The sequence below is a fragment of the Pseudomicrostroma glucosiphilum genome, assembly GCF_003144135.1.
Source record: "Pseudomicrostroma glucosiphilum strain MCA 4718 unplaced genomic scaffold BCV69scaffold_1, whole genome shotgun sequence".
Classification (NCBI taxonomy): Eukaryota; Fungi; Basidiomycota; class Exobasidiomycetes; order Microstromatales; family Microstromataceae; genus Microstroma; species Microstroma glucosiphilum.
The window spans coordinates 893,550-910,693 of NW_020289913.1; the positions used below are offsets into that span (position 1 = coordinate 893,550).

Here is a 17,144-nt window from a genome sequence, read left to right on the forward strand (position 1 = left end):
GGGTGGGATGGTAGGGAGGTGCAGCAGGCCGTGATGGATCGTAGGCGGCGACTTGGGTGGAGAGGCGAGGGAGCGGATCCGCACGCGCGCAAGCAGGAAGATCCCACGCCCGCCAGCCCGCTCGGGTGTAGATGGCATGGCTACCATCACGCCAACACCCTTTGCCGCCAAGGATCGTATCGCAGCAGTAGGGACTCCGCCGCTTTCTCTCTTGTCATCATGGACCCGTCAGGTGGCGACCCGTATTCGCTGTACAGCGTCGGCCAACAGGCTGGACTGCCCCAGACCCCGATGAACAACGGCTACCAGCAGCAGCAGTACCAGCAGTATCAGCAAGGCTCACCCTATGGTGGAGGAGGCGGCCGAGGCGGCGGCAGAGGAAGAGGTAGAGGCCGTCAAAGTAGAGGCGGAGGTGGCGGATGGGGAGGAGGAGGCGGTATGGCGAGCTCTGGATCTATGCAAGAAGACAGACAGAGGGCAGACGAGGAGAGAGCTCGCAGGGTACGAGAGAGGATCTACAAGATGGGAGAGACGGACAATGGAGAGGACTTCTTCCCTCAGAGCGACCTCTTCACCATCAAGAAGTGGATCGAGGAAGAGGGGCGAAAGGGCAATGCACAAGAGCAGATGATCCTCAAGGCCTTCCGCGTCATGGTCACAGAGCAGCCCCATAAGACGCCCCTCGTAGCTGCCCTCCTCGGCTTCCTGATCATCTCACCCGAAGGACAGAGGTCATCGAGGGCCGAAGATGGGGACAATGCGATGTCCGGCAGCTCTCAGGAAATTCCAGAGAGCTTGGGCGTGAAGATCGGCAAAGATCTCGTCAAGGCCTTCCGCTCACACTTGCACTCGAGGCTGTGGAGGAATGTGCGACTCTCAGTGAGTGAACCTGTAGGCTGCAGCGTCGAATCAAGAGACTGACAACGTCTTACTGATTTGCTCTCCTCTAGCTCAACTTCTTCGCTTCTCTGGCGCCTCTGGGCATCGTCACTCCCTCCTCGATGCGAACTCTTCTCTCGGCCTTCTCGATGGTACTGAACGAGCCAGGCGTCACAGTGGACCGTGGAGATCGCGCAGCAATGTGTATCATTGAAGTCCTGTGTCGATCTGGCTCCGACCTCATCCGGCCGGACCTACTAGCCTCTGATGATGACTCGAATGCTCTGCAAATAGACGACGCAGCGCTGCAAGAAGTCAATGGCATGGTCGAGGCAGTCGAAGCATATGCGAAGGGCAGGAGAGGTGAGACTAGTCTCAGACGTGCCTGGGCCCCATCCACCGGCGAAGAGGCAGACAAGGACCCGCTACACGAAGAGGGCTTCGAGCAAGCCGTTGAAGCGCTGCTGTTGCTGCGCTCTCGACAGTACAAGGCTCCTGCTTTTTTACCTGCCGCAACGGACCTGCTACCGCCAGCCATCGTTTCTATCTCACGAGACCTCCTCCGCGGTCGAGGAGAGATGTCTTCAGATCAGTACCAGATTGCGCTGCCTGAAGTGCTGGTCCCTCCCGAGGAAGATGACTCTGAAGGGTTCAGCTTCGGCGGCGACTACCTTAAGGACGGAAAGCCATCGAAGTCTCGGGGCCGCAAGAAGGGAGTGACTCTAGAGAAGGCTGACGAAGAAGTGAAGCGAGCTGGAGCTGGTCCCGAGAAGACGGCCGTCTTTGCTCGGTGGTTCGTCGAGTCTACGCCCCTCGTCGGGACTCCTTCGGCTGTTGTACTGCGTTCCCTCGTCAACGAGATCATCGACTTGTACGAGGTCAACAGGAAAGAGTGCGCACGTATTCTTTTCAGCATCGCCAAGTGGTTGAGAAAGGGAACCTTTGCTGGCAAAGCCGTCAGTCCCGATACGGGACTGTTCGGAGACGCAGAGGACATTGAATGGGTGACTGCCGATCCACAGGATCCTCAAGGAGGTTGGACCATCGACGATGTTATTGTAGAGGTGAGTGATCGACGTCTCGAGTTGAGATCATGTGCAGTGCTCACTGACACACTACGCTCCTTTTGCTCTGCAGTGTATCCTGTCCGCGTCGCTGCTGCTACCCCAAGCTCCACACGTTCCGCTATACTACCACTCTCTGCTCAGAGAGATCACTACTCTTAGCCCGCAGACTCTGGCTCCCGCCATCGGCAGGACCGTCCGTCGTATCTATGGCGCGTCGAGGACTGGCCGTGTCTCCTCAGAAGTCCTCAAGAGATTCGCAGAATGGTTCAGTGCGCATCTCAGCAACTTCAACTTCTCCTGGGGCTGGAAGGAGTGGATCCCAGACATGAGGTCGACGCACTCCCATCCCGCCAAGGCATTTGCTAGAAGAGTTGCCGAGCTAGAGATCAGGCTCGCGTACTACGATCGCATCAAAGGAACATTGCCAGAGGAGATTCAGGAGGGTGTACTGAAGCCTGAAGAGCCCACCCCGTGTTTCACATATGAGAGCCCAGGTGAGCTGCGACAGCCGAGAGGCCAGGATCTTCCATCGAAGGACGCAATTGACGCAGATTCTGCCCTTCTCATGCTTCTTAGAACACCCCTACCATGCTCGAGCCACTGCTCTGAACAACTCTCTTCGAGCTCGAGCTACAGCTCCTGTGGTTTTAGCCGAGTTGGAATCTCTCAAGCGAGACCTCATTGCAGCCGACTCGACTTTCCCAGACGAGGACGATCCGATGACCAGCGGCAAAGTCTCAACAGAGGCCCAAGCAGACATCATCGTGAGGGACATTATGACGCAGGTGGTGCTTCACATCGGATCGCGAAGTTTCTCCCACTTCCTCAATATCGTCGAGCGCTATCATGCTCTTCTGCGTCAGCTCTCGTCCACACCTTCGATGAGACTGGCCATCCTAACTTCCACTACTCGCTTCTGGGCCAGATCTCCACAGTGGGTGATGATCGTTCTAGACAAGCTGATGCAATATCGCATTGTGGAGCCAGCAGATGTCATTGCCTTTGTTTTTGACCCACCCACCGCCGAGAGTCTGCCTCGCACCATCCTCTCCACGAGCGGAGACGCCGCTCCTGGCTCCTTCAGCAAGCTCATCGCTCTCCCTGGCGGACAGTACACCAGGGACTGGTCCAACTTCGATTGGTTCGAGATCATTCGTCTGACAATCGAAAAGGTCAATGGCCGTGTGGGACAAGTCCGCAGGAGATTGGCTAGACTACAGCGAGAGGAAGCTGAAGAGGCCGAGAGAAAGGAAGCGGCAGCTGCAGCAGCTGCGGAGACTACCGAAGATGGTTCTGCACCTGCTACTGCTAGCACTCCGGTCCCCAAGGTGCCCTTCTCCTTCCCAACCTCTGCTTCCCTTCCCCGCCGACCCGATCTGGGCGCTGTCCCAAGTGCTGCATCTCCTAGCGGTGCAGCGGCTGACAAGAATGCCGCCGACGACCCTGCCAAGAAGAAGAAGGAAGAAGAGGAGAAGCGTCAGACCGTTGAAGAGACCAAGTCGGCCCTCGAGTCGATCTTGTCCGAGCAACGTAAAGTCCTCGCTGGCGCCTTCAAAGGACTCGCAGACCACTATCGGCGCACCAGCACTCTTGCTTCGTCGGCAGCCGCTACTGCTGCAGGTGGTGGTGATGAAGAAGGAGAGGAGGGAGCCGAAGTGGATGAAGAAGTCGAGGAATTGGAATGGAAGGCGTGGTGGGCACGCGAATGGTATCTTGCCTACCTACGACAATTCAACAGGGACTTTGCTACTATCCAGGAGACGCTCTCGGCCGTCTTCGTTGGACAGTACAACCCTACCGGTAGTGTAGAGGGAGCTACGGATGATGTGAGGGCACTCTTTGAAGAGGCATGTCGGATGGCGTACGAGTAAGAGTGTCAACTGCGTAGAAGATGGGAGGTATACATGTACTGGAGAAGAGGGTCAGAAATCAAAAGCATTTGATATATCTCAGGCAGATTTGGATCTCACACTGCCTTCTTGGTGGCTTGGTCGATAAATTGAAGAAGGAATTAGTGATGACGCAATCTTTTGGGAGAAGAAGGTGACGACGATGGTATCTAAACGATTGCTACAGATGGAGCTTTGAGCTTGCTTGGCCCTTCTTTCCGACTCCCTCTCTTGCACAGCCATTGCCCCCTCTCTCTCTGTCTCTCCCACCCTGCCCCTTTTACTAAGTATGTATGCCAGTCAACGAAGATCCTTTGCAATCGACACGACACTTAAACGCTCAATCCCGAATCAAGACAAAAGGCAATCGACAGAACCGTTGCGACAAAGGCGTCGTGTCGCTCAAAGTACTCCAGCAAAGCCTTTGGTGGTGGAGGGGGTGATGAGGAAGGTCTGTTGGAAGAAGCAGTCGTCGTCGTGCCTGCACCTGCCCCGCCACTGGTGCTCGAGGCCGTGCTGCCTCTCTTGGCCCCATCGTTGCCCGCACCAGCTCCAGAGGCGCCGGTTCCGGCACCGCCGGCTTCACTCGCAGCACCACTGCTGTTCCTCCTGGCCTCGGGTACGGGCCGATAGCGTATGAGATCTCGGAAGGTGAGGTCGGAAAAGGTCATTGGCTTCTCCTCGTTTGCTCCAAGTCCACCGTTGCTGTTTCCTTGTCCAGATGGTGTGCTACCAGCTTCCCCACTTGAAGAGCCGGCCTCTCCGCTCTTCTCGGACAGACTGGCGAGGGCCTGCTTGCGGACTTGTCTCCACTCTTCTTCACTCGCTGCCTCAAATTCAGCTGCAATGGCTGGCAACTGGATGTCGAGGATGAGGTCCAGACCGGCGAGATGACCTTCGGAGAGAACAGCTCCGTCTCGGAAGCGTTGCAGGACCAGGATAGCATACGAGGCCCAAAGAGTACGACGCATCGTCTCCTCGAAACCCCAGGAGAGCCAGTGCTGCTTCTGCTGCTGCTGTGTGCCTTGACCTTCCTCGGGACCGTCCTCTCCCATTGACTTGCGCCTGGCCCTTTCTTGCTGCGCCATCTGCAAGCGGACAGAGAGAGTCTTCGCCAGTTGGGAGAGGGCGAAAAAGGCCGTGTTGGTAAGCGACATGTCCACATAGGGGCTAGCACCAGGGTCAGTGCACATCAGCAGCAAAATACAGTAGAGGAAGAGGGCCTCTGTTGCACCTAGCACATCCAGATTGCTGCTGTGATTGCAAATGGCCTCGTGGCTCTGAATCAACCGGCGAGTCTCCCTAGCTACCGACTCCCAGACGATGTGTTCACTGGCGGGAAGTCGGACTGCATACCCAGCCAAGACCACGCGAGCGATCGCCAACGACGCTGGTAGGTCTCCCCTGACGTAAGCCATCCAAGGTCGGTGAACGGTTGGCGGAACGGGACTCGAGGGGTCAGGCAGGACCATCAGATGCGGGTAGTGGGACAAGTGCGTAGCAGTGGCCTGAGCCACACTCTGCATCAAGGCAACATCCATCTGAGAGGGAGGATTGGCCCACCAGTAGCGCGAAGCTGGCATAGTGGAAGGCTGGGGGAGCTGCTGCGGCTCCTTTTGCCCTTGCTGCATGCCGGCTTCAGAAGACCCACCCATGGGAGAGTCCAGCGCCATCGATGGCTGATCGGAGTTCGGCATTGCGGAAGCCAGGCCAGGGACAGCTCCCAGTCCAAGACTTGCCAGACTCGGTCCAGAGGGATAGAGGGGCGAGGGCACGACTGGCTCTTCCAGCCATCCGGAGAGGTCCATGATGGCACTGAAGAGAGGCCTACCACTGAGAATATGAGCGCCAGCGCCACCCAGGTCGGGCCGAGGCGGCTGAGGCATGTTGGCTCCCGTCAGCAGCTTGTGAGGCTGAGGGCGTTGTCGGTCGGGTCCTCTACTGGGACTGAGCAAGTTGGGCACGTTTCGTGCGTTGCTGAATGGCAACGAAGGTGGTCCCATTCTTTCACCGGTCTGCGAGACATAGTGCTGCTGATTCGGTAGCGCAGGAGCGGCGACGTTGTTCCACATCTCAGGATGGCCGCCTGAGATTCCACCGCCGGGCGAGGTGACCATCCTTTGAAAGTTTCTGCTGGCATCCAAAGGTGCAGACCCGGCCCCGAAAGAGCCAATGAGCCTTCCCACCGGCGTCTCTTCTCCTTCTTCCGCCTTGAGCCCGGGCGCATTCCGATCGAGATCCGTCATGAGCAAGTTGGCCGTGGGCCGCGCTCCCATGGAACTCATTCCGCCATACGATTGCTCCAAAGCATGCCTCATGTATGTAGTGGGGGTGACAGCAGGGTTCGTGTCCAGCTGGTATTGCCCGTAATGTTGCGGATGCTGAGAATGTGGCTGGGGTAGGGGAGGCGCTGCGTTATGCGAAGCGATGCTAGACATAGAAGCGGTACTGTAGGTGCGTTGTGGAAGGTACGAGTTGCCGGACATGTTATTGTTCTGACTTGTGTTTGGATCGGACCAGCCAAAGCTGCTCTCGCTACTGGAGTCATCGGTAGAAACCATCTGCGGTCTGCTGTCGGGAGGACCTTCTGATCCTTGGTATGAGCTCTCTCCGCTCCCCCAGCCCCCACCGTACGTAGACCCTCCGGCAATGTTCATACCAGCCATGTTGCCCGTTGGGGCTATTGACTCCCTGTGCCTCCTAACATTGGGGTTGCCCGAACGAGCTCCGTAGGTACAGTGTTTGTTCCGGCTTCGACATCGACCACACTATTGTGGAGTGGAATCAAGAGCAGATTTTCAGTATCTCTAGACCCACCCGAGCTGAGCAGTCTTCACGGACTTACCGAAGGTACCTCCAAATCACACCTTGCCTTGCTCCGAGCGCATTCCTGACAACTCTTTTGTCGGTCTACCTGAGGCTGAGCCATTGCTCTAGCCTCTCTAGCCAAATGCCGCCTGAGCAGGTCATCTGAGAAGTAGCGCCTGATAGGGTAAGTGGATCTGCCCAGGAAGACATACTCTCTAATCGACGACTTCGACTCACCTCTTGCAAAGGACTTTGAGCAATTGGGGCAAGTGTATTTTCCTCCCGATCCTGCAGGGCTACTTTCGGGCCCCATCTGCCCGTTGCGAGCCGTCTGACCAGAAGCAGGCCGCCCAATGCCTTGGAGGCTGCCCTGACCTCCAGGTATCATCATCGAGGGTTCAGCAGATTATCTAAAGGGACGGAAGAGTGGGACAGGTACAGAGGCTTGCAATGGGCCGGCGATAGGAGATGAGACCGAGGCAGTATCAGGAATGAAGCTGGTATCCGATGAGAACGCTTGGCGCTTGGCAAGGGGAAGTCCGCGTAGGGCTGCGCCTGGACCGCTCGGTTAATTCCAAGGCGTTCCGAGGAGACAAAGGTTGAGCCTGGGCGAGTATACTGAAAGTATGCTAGACACGTGCAGTACAGGAAGCGGATGCGTCTACGGAGGGCAGATCATAGGTAGTGGGAGGTAGAAAGGGAAGATGCGTCGATGTCGCAAGGAACGGAGGGAGCAAGTGGTGGAGATCAGGCAGACAGGATCGGAGGAGGGTGGCAGGTCGGGCGCGCCTCCTTTCCCCCGGCGGCAAAGTATTTAGACCCACACCCAAGGCCAGGCGAGGCGGAGCGGAGCAGCACGCGGGCGGGCGGGCGGGCGAGCAGGCAACTGGACCCTCGGCACCACTTGGCCCGGCGCGCGTCCCTGGTTAATATCCCTCCCTCGCTCGCTCATCGACTATGCTATGCTCACCTCCTCCCTCTCCTGCCTCTTTCTTTCTGAGTTGCTCTTCAGATCTCCTACACTTGGTCGGGCGGTGCAAAGACGCGACAGATGGATTGCTTTGGCGACACGCAGGGGAACACTCGTACCGAATGGTCGCAGCAATCACGGGGGCTGACGGTGAATCTTCATGACACACTATCGACGCTTGGGCAGTGGTGCCACTTCACCCAATTGGAGCAGAAGCCGTCCTTCTACTCGACTATGGGACCAATCTGCCTCTTGTCGTTGGCCTGCAGAGGTGCATGTGCACCCCTCAAGTGGCGTCGAGAGGCGTCGAATCGGGCACAGTCTTCTCCCCCGCTGCAACGGGAACCACTAAGCGAGGTTCCCTGTCTTGCGCTGCAATCTCCACGATGGGCGACCCCTTGCCTTGCCTACCCCCTACCTGGCATGATCGCAGACAATTGCCTATACCAGATGCACAGCCAGAAACATCTTGTTCACAACCGAGATATCTCATCTACCCTCGCAAAGAAAGCAGCAGCGGGGGAAAGAGGGTAAAACGGAAAAGAGCTGTATCCCACGGACTTGCGGCGACGGACCGACGCCCGAGGCTGAGCGGGAGGCAAAGGGTAAGAGCGGAGACGGAAATGGGCCGCCTTGCTCCGATGAGACCACGGCAATATCAGGTCCTCTGATCCTTCTCTTCCAAGAGCGACAATAAGTCTGGATGAATGGACGTCAGCTTAACGAGCGAGAGGCTGCTCAGGTCCCCTCCAATAGTACGGGGGAGCAATCCGCTAAAATCGAGGGAAAATATCGCCTCAATCGACCCTTGCACGACCGGCGGAAGAGGAGTGAGTTCTCCGAGGCAAGCGAAACCAGGCGGGCCGGCGGGCAGCAAGCCCTCACTCTTACTGTGCTCTCTCGCCTACCCAGAAGTCGCGTCGCCTCATCGCCGATGCACCCCACACATGCCGTCTCCGCCTAGGATTAGTAATGAGCTCGGACTATCCATTGAGTCTACTCATACTGCAACGAACACTGGGCTCAAGGTGCTACTATGACAGCCACATGTCAGCCCATTGCGAGGAGTCACTGAGCAACATCGCACGTCACTGACAGACACTCTGCTGTTCGAGGGCGCGCGATATGAGGCAGACTGTTTGATTGCGAACTGCTGCAAGAGACACGTGACGACAAGGAGGGCCTTACAAGCAAGAAGCTTGGATTTTCCACGCTACTAAATTGCTCGCGCTGTTGTTCCAGTCCTGCCACTCAGTCCACTAAAGCATTTGTTCCTTGTTGTGAGCCTATTGCGCAAACGGAACCTGATGCAGAGCAGCGCCGCGCCCGGCCTGCCTCAAACCTGAAGCTCAAGCCGACGACATGTACGAGTCTGCCGAGATGCTCTCTGGCAGCTCTGGTACGGCAATTTCGAAGCGCGACTGAATCGACTTGAGGACCTCGTCATCACCATCCGAGGAGACAAAGATGATCGACAGACCCTTGGTTCCGAATCGGCCAGCTCGGCCGGCTCGGTGCAGGTACGAGTCGGCATCCGAGGGGCAGTCGTAGCTGATAGAGACATTGACTCGCTCCACATCGATACCACGACCAAAGATGTCAGTGGCCACCAGGATTCGCTTCTCGAACTGCTTGAAGGCAGTGTACCTCTTGATACGCTCCTCCTGAGGCAGACCACCGTGAATGCAGATACTGGGGAAGTTGCATTCGCGGAGCAGCTTGTCCAGCTCGTTGGCTCGAGTGACGGACTTGACGAAGATGATGACTTGGTTGAACTCTAGGGAGTCGAGAAGGTCGTTGAGCTTACGGTTCTTCTCAGCCTCTGTAAGGCGAACAAAGTGCTGTTGCAGACCGTGCAGAGTCAGCTTGGTCTCGTCGTCGACGTAGATCTCCAGCGGCTGTGAGGGAAGAGGAACAAGTGGTGAGCAAGCGCACAGACCCGGGCTCGCAGACACTCAGATCTTGTAGCCGGTGGAGCATCACTCACGTTCTGCATGAACTTCTTGCAAGTGGGCCGGACCTCCTTCGATAGGGTAGCCGAGAACATCATCACCTGCTTGTGGTGGGGAGTAGCGCGGAAGATCTCCTGAACATCGCGGCGCATGTCTTTGGGATGAGTAGGTGTCAGAGCGGTGAGAACGTCAGCATGGGCTCGCTACTATCTTCTGAACACCACTATCACTCACCGATCTGCTCCAGCATCTTGTCACACTCGTCGAGAATGAAGTGCTTGACACCGCTCATCTTCATGCTCTTATCGCGCACGAGAGCGTTGAGTCGACCAGGTGTACCAACGATGATGTGAGGGCACTTTGCCTTGTCCTTGAGGATAGCCTGGTCCTGAGCAACGGGTGTACCGCCGAAGAAGACAGAGGTGCGTACCTCGGGCATGTACTTTGAGAACCTGGCGTACTCGTTGCGGATTTGGAAAGCCAGTTCTCGAGTGTGGCACAAGATGATGACAGAAACTTCGCCATCCACTACTTCAATCTGCTGAAGAGTAGCAAGCACAAAGACGGCAGTCTTTCCCATACCAGACTTGGCCTGACACAGAACGTCCATACCAAGGATGGACTGAGGAATGCATTCTTGTTGAACTGCAGAGATGGATCGGAGATAAGTAAATGAGTAAGTCGTCCGTAGTGCAAATCTGCCAAGCTAGCCTTTCAATCTCTTCGTGCACTCACCTTCAGAAGGGTGCTCGAAACCTAGATCGCTGATAGCGCGCAGCAGCTCAGGCTTGAGGAGGAAGTCTCGGAAACCGGTGGAGTGGATACCGACGTAGGATCCCTGTGGAGTTGGAATGGGAAAGGGACAGAGTATGTGCGGATGACCAGAAGGTGACAGGTGTTCACCGAATATGTTTGCGACGAGAGGGAGGACGGGAGACGGAGATGAAGGGCAGAGGTGGAAGGTGTAAGAAACGTTGTCGCGTTGTGAGACGGAGCAGACGAGCAAAGAGCCTGTTCAAGATATCGCTGAATGAGTCGCCTGCAGACAGAGCCTGGCCCTCTGGCTTTGTTGAGTCCCCTTGCTAGCCAAGACCGCACAGCCCCGCCAAAAGCAGAGGCACTGTACTTGCAGCCGTGACCACCCATTGAGCACACAGACGACCATTCGTCGTATGCGTGTGGGGAGAAGTTGCTGACCTTAATTCAGGGTCGTGCTCGAGCTGACAGTAAGCATACATGCTCGTAGCTCAGCAGAGCTTCGCAGGTGTCTCGAGGTGTGGCGAACCACCTGCACAGATCGCCTGTACCCGGCGACGCGCTGAAGACTGTCTGTGCGGAGAGCTGATTCATGGCTTGCCTGTATCAACCAGAAGGTCGTCTACCAGAACTGCTGAGCTTTCGACGCGTCCCTGATTGCATTGAGCTGTAGCTAGACAGTGACTTCAGACCGTTCGCATGTCCGACGGCATGGATGTGACCCAGATCCGACCAGAAGACGGATGCAAGCCGATGCCGTAATGATGTCGAAGCAACCCGACAGCATGACTGGTGTCGCGGGAAACGAATAGCGATCGGCCACGACGAAACTAAATCTCTCCCAAACTTAGAAATGACTCGGGAATGATGCTCGCCTTCTTGTTCGCGTCGCCGTCAGCAGTTGCCGCTGCTCCATCTCCAGTAGCAGCAGCTCCGTTGGTAGCCGTAGTTGTCGGAGCGATCTCCTCCTCGTAGTCGATGAGACTGAGCCGCGATGAGAGCAAGGATGCGAAGAGGTCAGTGGGAGGTTGCTGTTGCCATCGGGGCGCTGCGATTGCTTGCGGGCTGTACTAACTCTTCGCCGTCCATGATGGTATGTATATGAGAGTGCGTGAAGTCCGGTCTGTAGAGAAGCTAGGATGCAGGTCAAGATGAGATGAAGAGATGTGGGCGTGGGTGGATGAGGAAGCAGCAATGGTAAGATGCGATGCCAGGGGAGAAGGTCTCGACGACGACGGATGGTAGCGAGTTGGCATCCGCGAGGCGACCGCGCGGCGAGATTCAATCTCCGCTGGCCGGACTCGATTGGCATGCCAGACTCGAGAGCAACGCTTCAAGCGCTCCACCCACCACTCCCGCCCGCGTCGTATTACCCACGGCAGTATGGCTTCTTCGCAAGACTATGGCCGCCCCTCGGCCGACGAAGTGGACGAGTCTCGTCCTCTCCTCGGCCAACAATCAGATGGACAAGCTCAGCAGAATTGGCACCAGAGGCTCCGTTCTCGCCTCGCTGCCGCCTTTGGCCCATTGGCGGAGCCTGAGAAGCTAGGCGCGACGGAGCGACTTCTCTTGGCCCTAGCCCTCCTTCTGCTTCTGGTGAGTCCTGGCGCCAATGAGTCCCATAAAATAATGACCTGTTGTTGACCACTTCGTGAATGCCCTTCGTCCTTCTGCCAGATTGCTGCCATCTTCATCGGCCTCTTCGCTGGAGCACAGAGCCGCCTCTCACACCAAGGCCCACCTCAACGTGGAGATCCCAGTGAGGGACACGACAGCTCAGCGGCCTGTCTCACGACCGAATGTGTCCTTGCGTCAGCATCTGTGATCCAGAGCATAGATAGCTCTGTTGACCCATGCGATGACTTCTATCACTTCGCTGCCGGAGGATGGCTGGCCAGCCTCGATCACCAGATCCCCGACGATGCTGGACTCTTTGGTGCAGGTCAATTCGTTGCGGCCCGAAACGCTCAGATCGTCCGTGATCTCCTCGCTGGCGCTCCCAATCAAGAAGAAGCTGCCGCCCTCGAATCACAGAGTAGTGAGGAGGCGAACGTCGACAATCGTAACCTCGCCAAGCTCAAGACCTTCTACGACACCTGCATCGACACGACCACTCAGGACGAGAAGGGTTCGCGTCAGATGATGGTGCTGATCCAGCATGCACGCGACCTCTTGTACGGCGAGGACTCAGCGCATCTGGCAGAAGAGCTTGTTGCTCTCAGCCCATCAAGTGTTGTTGCTCAGCAACATCCTACTGGACCTCTTACCCCGCCTCCTGGTGCATCGTCCCCGGTACCCCCGAATCAGATTCCGCTCCGAGCTCCACAGCCCCACCCACCTACTGATAAGCCAGGTCCCCCTCCTCCACGCAATGGACGACAAAAGGCATTGACTTCAGTCCTGTCGTGGGCGCACGCTCACGCCGTGCCCGCATTCTGGGGGATCAACGTCGATGGTGACCCGGTGGAAGACCCTACAGAGGGGACCATCTGGGTCACCACGGGCGGGCTTGGCTTCCCAGACAAGGCGTACTACGAAGACGAGGATGAGATCAAGTTCTACAATGAGGTGATCGAAGCCACCCTTGTCGCTGTAGCGAAAGAGGACAAGAAGAAGAAGAAGGGTCTCGATGCTGACGTGTCTTTCGGCGACAGCTCCAAGAAGCATCGCAGCCTTGCCCGAAAGGTCGTCGCATTTGAGCGAGAGATTTCAAGGGCGACGCCTGATGGAGACGTCCTCGCCGATCCTCTCAGCATCTACAATCCGATTCCCGTCAACAAGCTCGCATACACGAGCAACGCTGTCGACTGGCCGATGTATCTCAGTGCTCTTACGGTCAAGGTACCTCACAATGTCCTCGTACACTCTCCCGACTTCCTGCGAAAGACTGGCGAGTTGATCTCTCAAACGAGCGACGAGGTGCTCGAGGCCTACCTCACCTGGACTATTGTTCGTACATACGGGCTGAATCTTGGACCCAAGGCTTCCCTGAGAGCTCCCGCAGAGGCTCTCGACCGGAGACTCAAGGGCGTTGCTTTCGACGCAAAGGAAGACAGGGCTACAGTCTGCCTGAACGCTCTCAACGAAGCGCTCGGGTTCATGGCTGGGCGCTACTATGTCCAACAAGCCTTCCCTCCTACTGCGAGGAACAAAGTCATCGAGATCATTGACACGATCATCTCTGCCTTCAAGGATCGACTGCCTGAGCTTGACTGGCTGGACCCCAAGACCAGGCGTGCGGCCGAAGTCAAGGCTGACAACATTCGCATCAAGGTGGGATACCCCGAGTACCCAAACACGACTTCGGCAGCGTCCATCGAAGCGTACTATAGCCAAATCGATGTCAAAAAGTTCGACTACTTCGGCAACCGCTTCCGTAGTGCGACTATCTTGAACCAAAAGAACCTGGCTCAGGCTGGTCGCGTGCTGAACGTCCTGCGATGGGACATGTTCCCCGCCGAAGTCAATGCTTACTATAACCCTGGAGGAAATGAGATTGCCTTCCCCGCTGGTATTCTGCAACCACCCTACTTCGATGTTGCCACGCCGGACTACATTCAATACGGAGCGCTGGGTTCCGTTGCAGGTCATGAGCTGACTCACAGCGTGGACCCAGCAGGACGTCTTTACGACGAGCATGGGTACCTTAGGGACTGGTGGACCAATGACACCACGATTGAGTTCTACAAGAGGCAGCAGTGCCTCATGGACCAATATGGCAACTACTCCCTCGATGACGGCACAGGGCGCATGCTGCCTCTCAATTCCAAGCTTACAATTGGAGAGGATGTTGCAGATGGAGGCGGAGTTGCCCAATCCTACCGAGCATGGCAGACACTGCTGGAGAAGGACACAAAGGAGATACGAGCGCGCAATCGCCTGCTGCCAGGTTTGGAGCAGTACAGCCGTGAGCAACTCTTCTTCATCTCCTATGGTATCGCTTATGCGCGCAACCTGCGACCTCAGGAGGCTCTGAAGAGGATCCGTACCGACCCGCATTCCCCCAACCCGTTCAGGGTGAATGGAGTGGTGACCAACTCGCCGGCCTTCTACAAGGCGTTTGGATGCAAAGCTGGCGACAAGATGTTCACCCCAGAGAAGGACAGGTGCTACATCTGGTAAGGTGGCTGGCGAAGGAGAGAAATGGGAAAGAGAAAACAAGGGGACGCAGCTTCAGAGGAACGCAAACGAGAACAAAGAAGTGAGATAATGCTAGTGATGAGGGACATTAAAGGACTCAATCAATGCATTGCCTGGACCTGCTCTTATTGCTACATTGCTACGAAGCGTACTTGGCCTGGCGGATGACGCGACGAAGAAAGCAATCAGTATCTCGACCGTATAAGAAAACGTGTCAAATTACTCACCATCTCCACCCCTGCGTGTTTGTAGCCACACTTCTCGTAGAATGCTGATCGGAGGAGGACATGAGACAGACAGTGTATCAGCATCGAAATCTGATGAAGTGCCATGACTTCCAGTGCGCACTTCTGTTCTCTTCCATTCCTTCCCAACTCACGAGCATTCTCTTCGCTACAATCCAGAATGACCTTGTAAGCCCCTAGACTCTCACTAATCCCCGTCAAGGCCTGAATGACCTTCTTCCCCAATCCCCTCCCCTGAGCTTGACTGCTCACAACGATATCCTCTACATGTCCCGCCTTTGCATTGCCTCTGAGGAACTTGAGCTCCATGACTAGCGTGCCCATTGCGACGATTTGATCGGTCGAGCGGGACACGATGACGAGCGGGTAGTAGGTATTGGGGATGGAGGAGAGGAGACGAAATTGCTCTTGCCAGGAGGTGAGACCCACATCGGGAGCTTTTGTTAGCACGGAGAGAACTGTGAGATGCCCGCGGGTGTAGTCGTCTGAGGCTAGAGGTCGGATCTGTGGGAAAAGGTTGAGTAGAGATGTGAATAAGTCAGGAGCGTAGTCCTCCTTCTCTTGGCACGAGCTAGCCGAACGAGCTTTCTCACATGCAAGTCCTCCGGCAGCTGCTCTTTTACGCTCTGTGGGATGAGCTTAGCATCAAAGATGAGCTCCAGTTCGCTGTCCGGTGTGAATGTCATCTTCGCAAAGTGAGGAGGAGGAGGTGATGAGGAGGCTTTCAAGAAGGACAGAGGCAGCGCTATCGGTATGCGGGAAGGAAGGCCGTGCTTGAATCCCAGCGTGTGTGCGTCTGTGTGTGTGTGTGTTGCTCTCCCGCCCACTTCCGTCCGCGAGGCAAGCCAAGCCAAGCCGCGCGATGTCTTCCGATCCGATCTCTGGGGTCAGGCAGCTTCTAGGACCAATCTAGACTCACATCCCCAATTACCATCCTGTACTACCACTATTCCTAACGATCGACTGACCCAAGATGGCTCGAGGCGAGAAGGTGAGACAGCCCCAGTCCCTCTCATTTTACTTTTTCCAAAGAAAGGAGGCGACCTCTCTCTGACCACTCTTCCATTGTTCCCTTGTAGAAACAATGGCGCGCCTGCCTCGGCTGCAACTTTGTCCAATCCGCTAGAGACTTTGTCCAGTATGGATGCCCAAATTGTGGAGATCGACTGGATGTGAGTCAGTCGGTATGGCAACGTCTCAAGAATCGTGGACTACCTGGCTGCTTCTGCGATATCCTGACGCTCCCTCCTCTCCTCTCTGCCGCCTTTATAGATGCAACAAGATGGACGTAGAGTTGCCCAATGCACCACGGCTGTCTTTGACGGGATGATTGCCATGACCAAGCCAGATGAGAGCTGGGTCGCGAAATGGCAGCGAATCGGTCAGTAGTCTAGCTCATAATAGAGATAGGAGGACTTCTACGGGCCTGAGCGAGCAGCGCGCTGATATATGTCCCCCTCCATCCCTCCCACTCTTCATTCGCCTGAATAGAGAAACGCTCGCCGGGAATGTACGCCGTCAAGGTCACTGGAAGACTCATCGAGGAGGATAGGGAGCGTCTTGGCATTCGTGAAGTCGCTTGATGCGTCTCGTAGGACTGATCGACTAAGATCCGATCCATCCTCCGACAATTGACCTCGAAGGAGCTTCCTCGTCACATCCATCTCAAGTCAAGATCGCGACTGCAACTCCACTCGGCTCCCCTCCCACCCAGGTCTCATTGTAGGCCGTGTACTTGTATCAGGACTTCTATCATCTAACCGCGTTGCTCAAATGTACAAAGTATTGGCATTCATCCACATCGTCAAGACATACTGACTGGCATACTGACAGCGTCCTGTGACAGGTGCAAGGGGAGGGGTGGAACAGGAGGGTTGATGCAGGGAGAAGTCGGGTGATAGGGGGGCGAGGACCTGCTATGAAGAGGCCGCAGAGGAAGAAAGCGACTTCTGATCCACTAGTACAGGACATTGGGCTGAGCAAGGGTAGCCGCAAGCGCATCCAGCCATGCGCCCAAATCGTCCACCGTACGTGCCAGCTCGGCATGAACCGTCTCCCGTCCTTGCATCCCCGCCAAATCCAAGGGTCTGATGGGCGGGCCACCGCCACCGCCGCCGCTGCCGCCAGACGAGGCAAAGATACCTCCAGCTACCGCTGCCGCCGCCTGCGCTGCCGCCATTGCCTGCCTGTCGACCATACTGACCCCATTTGGCAATCGCTGTGGGGAAGCCGACAGGAGGGGCGAGGAGGGGCCCGGCGGTAGAGTAGGGTCGGACCCACCGTGTTGCCTACGCAGGTGGACGGAGCTGCCTAGGCCCAGAGGCGAAGGTCGCATGCTTCCGCTGCCCTTTCTCGCCCGCATGCCGTATGGGTTGGATAAGGTTGCTACTGAAGTTGCGCCATTTGCGCCATTGCCATTCATAGCCGCACTCGAAGTT

The 17,144-nt window shown here is 56.4% G+C and overlaps 7 protein-coding genes across 7 annotated transcripts; 4 read left to right on the top strand and 3 right to left on the bottom strand.

Moving 5' to 3' along the window:
• The first annotated feature begins 168 nt into the window (after positions 1 to 168).
• Positions 169 to 4,083, top strand: BCV69DRAFT_291802 (hypothetical protein). Its single transcript, XM_025493768.1, has 4 exons — positions 169 to 879; positions 951 to 1,943; positions 2,017 to 2,440; positions 2,523 to 4,083. Exons 1-4 carry the CDS (start codon positions 220 to 222, stop codon positions 3,815 to 3,817), a joined length of 3,372 nt encoding a protein of 1,123 aa, XP_025350999.1. The 5' UTR covers positions 169 to 219; the 3' UTR covers positions 3,818 to 4,083.
• BCV69DRAFT_279751 (hypothetical protein) lies at positions 3,934 to 7,415 on the bottom strand. Its single transcript, XM_025491362.1, has 3 exons — positions 6,881 to 7,415; positions 6,681 to 6,805; positions 3,934 to 6,603 (listed from the first exon to the last, which is right to left on the bottom strand). Exons 1-3 carry the CDS (start codon positions 7,032 to 7,034, stop codon positions 4,168 to 4,170), a joined length of 2,715 nt encoding a protein of 904 aa, XP_025351000.1. The 5' UTR covers positions 7,035 to 7,415; the 3' UTR covers positions 3,934 to 4,167.
• Positions 7,416 to 7,513: 98 nt separating this feature from the next.
• BCV69DRAFT_11876 (hypothetical protein) lies at positions 7,514 to 8,234 on the top strand. Its single transcript, XM_025489137.1, has one exon. It carries the CDS (start codon positions 7,695 to 7,697, stop codon positions 8,145 to 8,147), a length of 453 nt encoding a protein of 150 aa, XP_025351001.1. The 5' UTR covers positions 7,514 to 7,694; the 3' UTR covers positions 8,148 to 8,234.
• Positions 8,235 to 8,807: 573 nt separating this feature from the next.
• Positions 8,808 to 11,528, bottom strand: BCV69DRAFT_11867 (putative ATP-dependent RNA helicase). The gene is made up of 6 exons (XM_025489136.1): positions 11,397 to 11,528; positions 11,197 to 11,305; positions 10,301 to 10,403; positions 9,800 to 10,210; positions 9,601 to 9,719; positions 8,808 to 9,511 (listed from the first exon to the last, which is right to left on the bottom strand). Exons 1-6 carry the CDS (start codon positions 11,408 to 11,410, stop codon positions 8,963 to 8,965), a joined length of 1,305 nt encoding a protein of 434 aa, XP_025351002.1. The 5' UTR covers positions 11,411 to 11,528; the 3' UTR covers positions 8,808 to 8,962.
• Positions 11,529 to 11,667: 139 nt separating this feature from the next.
• BCV69DRAFT_265153 (zincin) lies at positions 11,668 to 14,803 on the top strand. The gene is made up of 2 exons (XM_025490776.1): positions 11,668 to 11,917; positions 11,999 to 14,803. Exons 1-2 carry the CDS (start codon positions 11,705 to 11,707, stop codon positions 14,441 to 14,443), a joined length of 2,658 nt encoding a protein of 885 aa, XP_025351003.1. The 5' UTR covers positions 11,668 to 11,704; the 3' UTR covers positions 14,444 to 14,803.
• On the bottom strand, positions 14,539 to 15,432 carry BCV69DRAFT_309707 (acyl-CoA N-acyltransferase). The gene is made up of 4 exons (XM_025494736.1): positions 15,300 to 15,432; positions 14,841 to 15,210; positions 14,689 to 14,732; positions 14,539 to 14,618 (listed from the first exon to the last, which is right to left on the bottom strand). Exons 1-4 carry the CDS (start codon positions 15,390 to 15,392, stop codon positions 14,601 to 14,603), a joined length of 525 nt encoding a protein of 174 aa, XP_025351004.1. The 5' UTR covers positions 15,393 to 15,432; the 3' UTR covers positions 14,539 to 14,600.
• Positions 15,433 to 15,679: 247 nt separating this feature from the next.
• Positions 15,680 to 16,289, top strand: BCV69DRAFT_309708 (putative SPT4-transcription elongation protein; the record flags this gene model as incomplete). The annotated part of the gene is made up of 4 exons (XM_025494737.1): positions 15,680 to 15,697; positions 15,786 to 15,878; positions 15,979 to 16,087; positions 16,198 to 16,289. 4 exons carry the CDS (start codon positions 15,680 to 15,682, stop codon positions 16,287 to 16,289), a joined length of 312 nt encoding a protein of 103 aa, XP_025351005.1.
• Positions 16,290 to 17,144: the final 855 nt, after the last annotated feature.

Coding starts and splice junctions, on each gene's coding strand:
- BCV69DRAFT_265153 (XM_025490776.1), top strand. CDS start 11,705: ATGGCTTCTTCGCAAGACTATGGCCGCCCCTCGGCCGACGAAGTGGAC. Junction 11,918..11,998: donor TAGCCCTCCTTCTGCTTCTG/GTGAGTCCTGGC, acceptor TCCTTCTGCCAG/ATTGCTGCCATCTTCATCGG.
- BCV69DRAFT_309707 (XM_025494736.1), bottom strand. CDS start 15,392: ATGACATTCACACCGGACAGCGAACTGGAGCTCATCTTTGATGCTAAG. Junction 15,211..15,299: donor AGCTGCCGGAGGACTTGCAT/GTGAGAAAGCTC, acceptor CTTTTCCCACAG/ATCCGACCTCTAGCCTCAGA. Junction 14,733..14,840: donor TTGTAGCGAAGAGAATGCTC/GTGAGTTGGGAA, acceptor TCCTCCGATCAG/CATTCTACGAGAAGTGTGGC.
- BCV69DRAFT_279751 (XM_025491362.1), bottom strand. CDS start 7,034: ATGATGATACCTGGAGGTCAGGGCAGCCTCCAAGGCATTGGGCGGCCT. Junction 6,806..6,880: donor CTCAAAGTCCTTTGCAAGAG/GTGAGTCGAAGT, acceptor GCTACTTCTCAG/ATGACCTGCTCAGGCGGCAT. Junction 6,604..6,680: donor GTGATTTGGAGGTACCTTCG/GTAAGTCCGTGA, acceptor ACTCCACAATAG/TGTGGTCGATGTCGAAGCCG.
- BCV69DRAFT_11867 (XM_025489136.1), bottom strand. Junction 10,404..11,196: donor ACGGCGACGCGAACAAGAAG/GCGAGCATCATT, acceptor CCAACTCCACAG/GGATCCTACGTCGGTATCCA. Junction 10,211..10,300: donor TTTCGAGCACCCTTCTGAAG/GTGAGTGCACGA, acceptor CCATCTCTGCAG/TTCAACAAGAATGCATTCCT.
- BCV69DRAFT_11876 (XM_025489137.1), top strand. CDS start 7,695: ATGGATTGCTTTGGCGACACGCAGGGGAACACTCGTACCGAATGGTCG.
- BCV69DRAFT_291802 (XM_025493768.1), top strand. CDS start 220: ATGGACCCGTCAGGTGGCGACCCGTATTCGCTGTACAGCGTCGGCCAA. Junction 1,944..2,016: donor TCGACGATGTTATTGTAGAG/GTGAGTGATCGA, acceptor TTTGCTCTGCAG/TGTATCCTGTCCGCGTCGCT. Junction 2,441..2,522: donor TTTCACATATGAGAGCCCAG/GTGAGCTGCGAC, acceptor CATGCTTCTTAG/AACACCCCTACCATGCTCGA.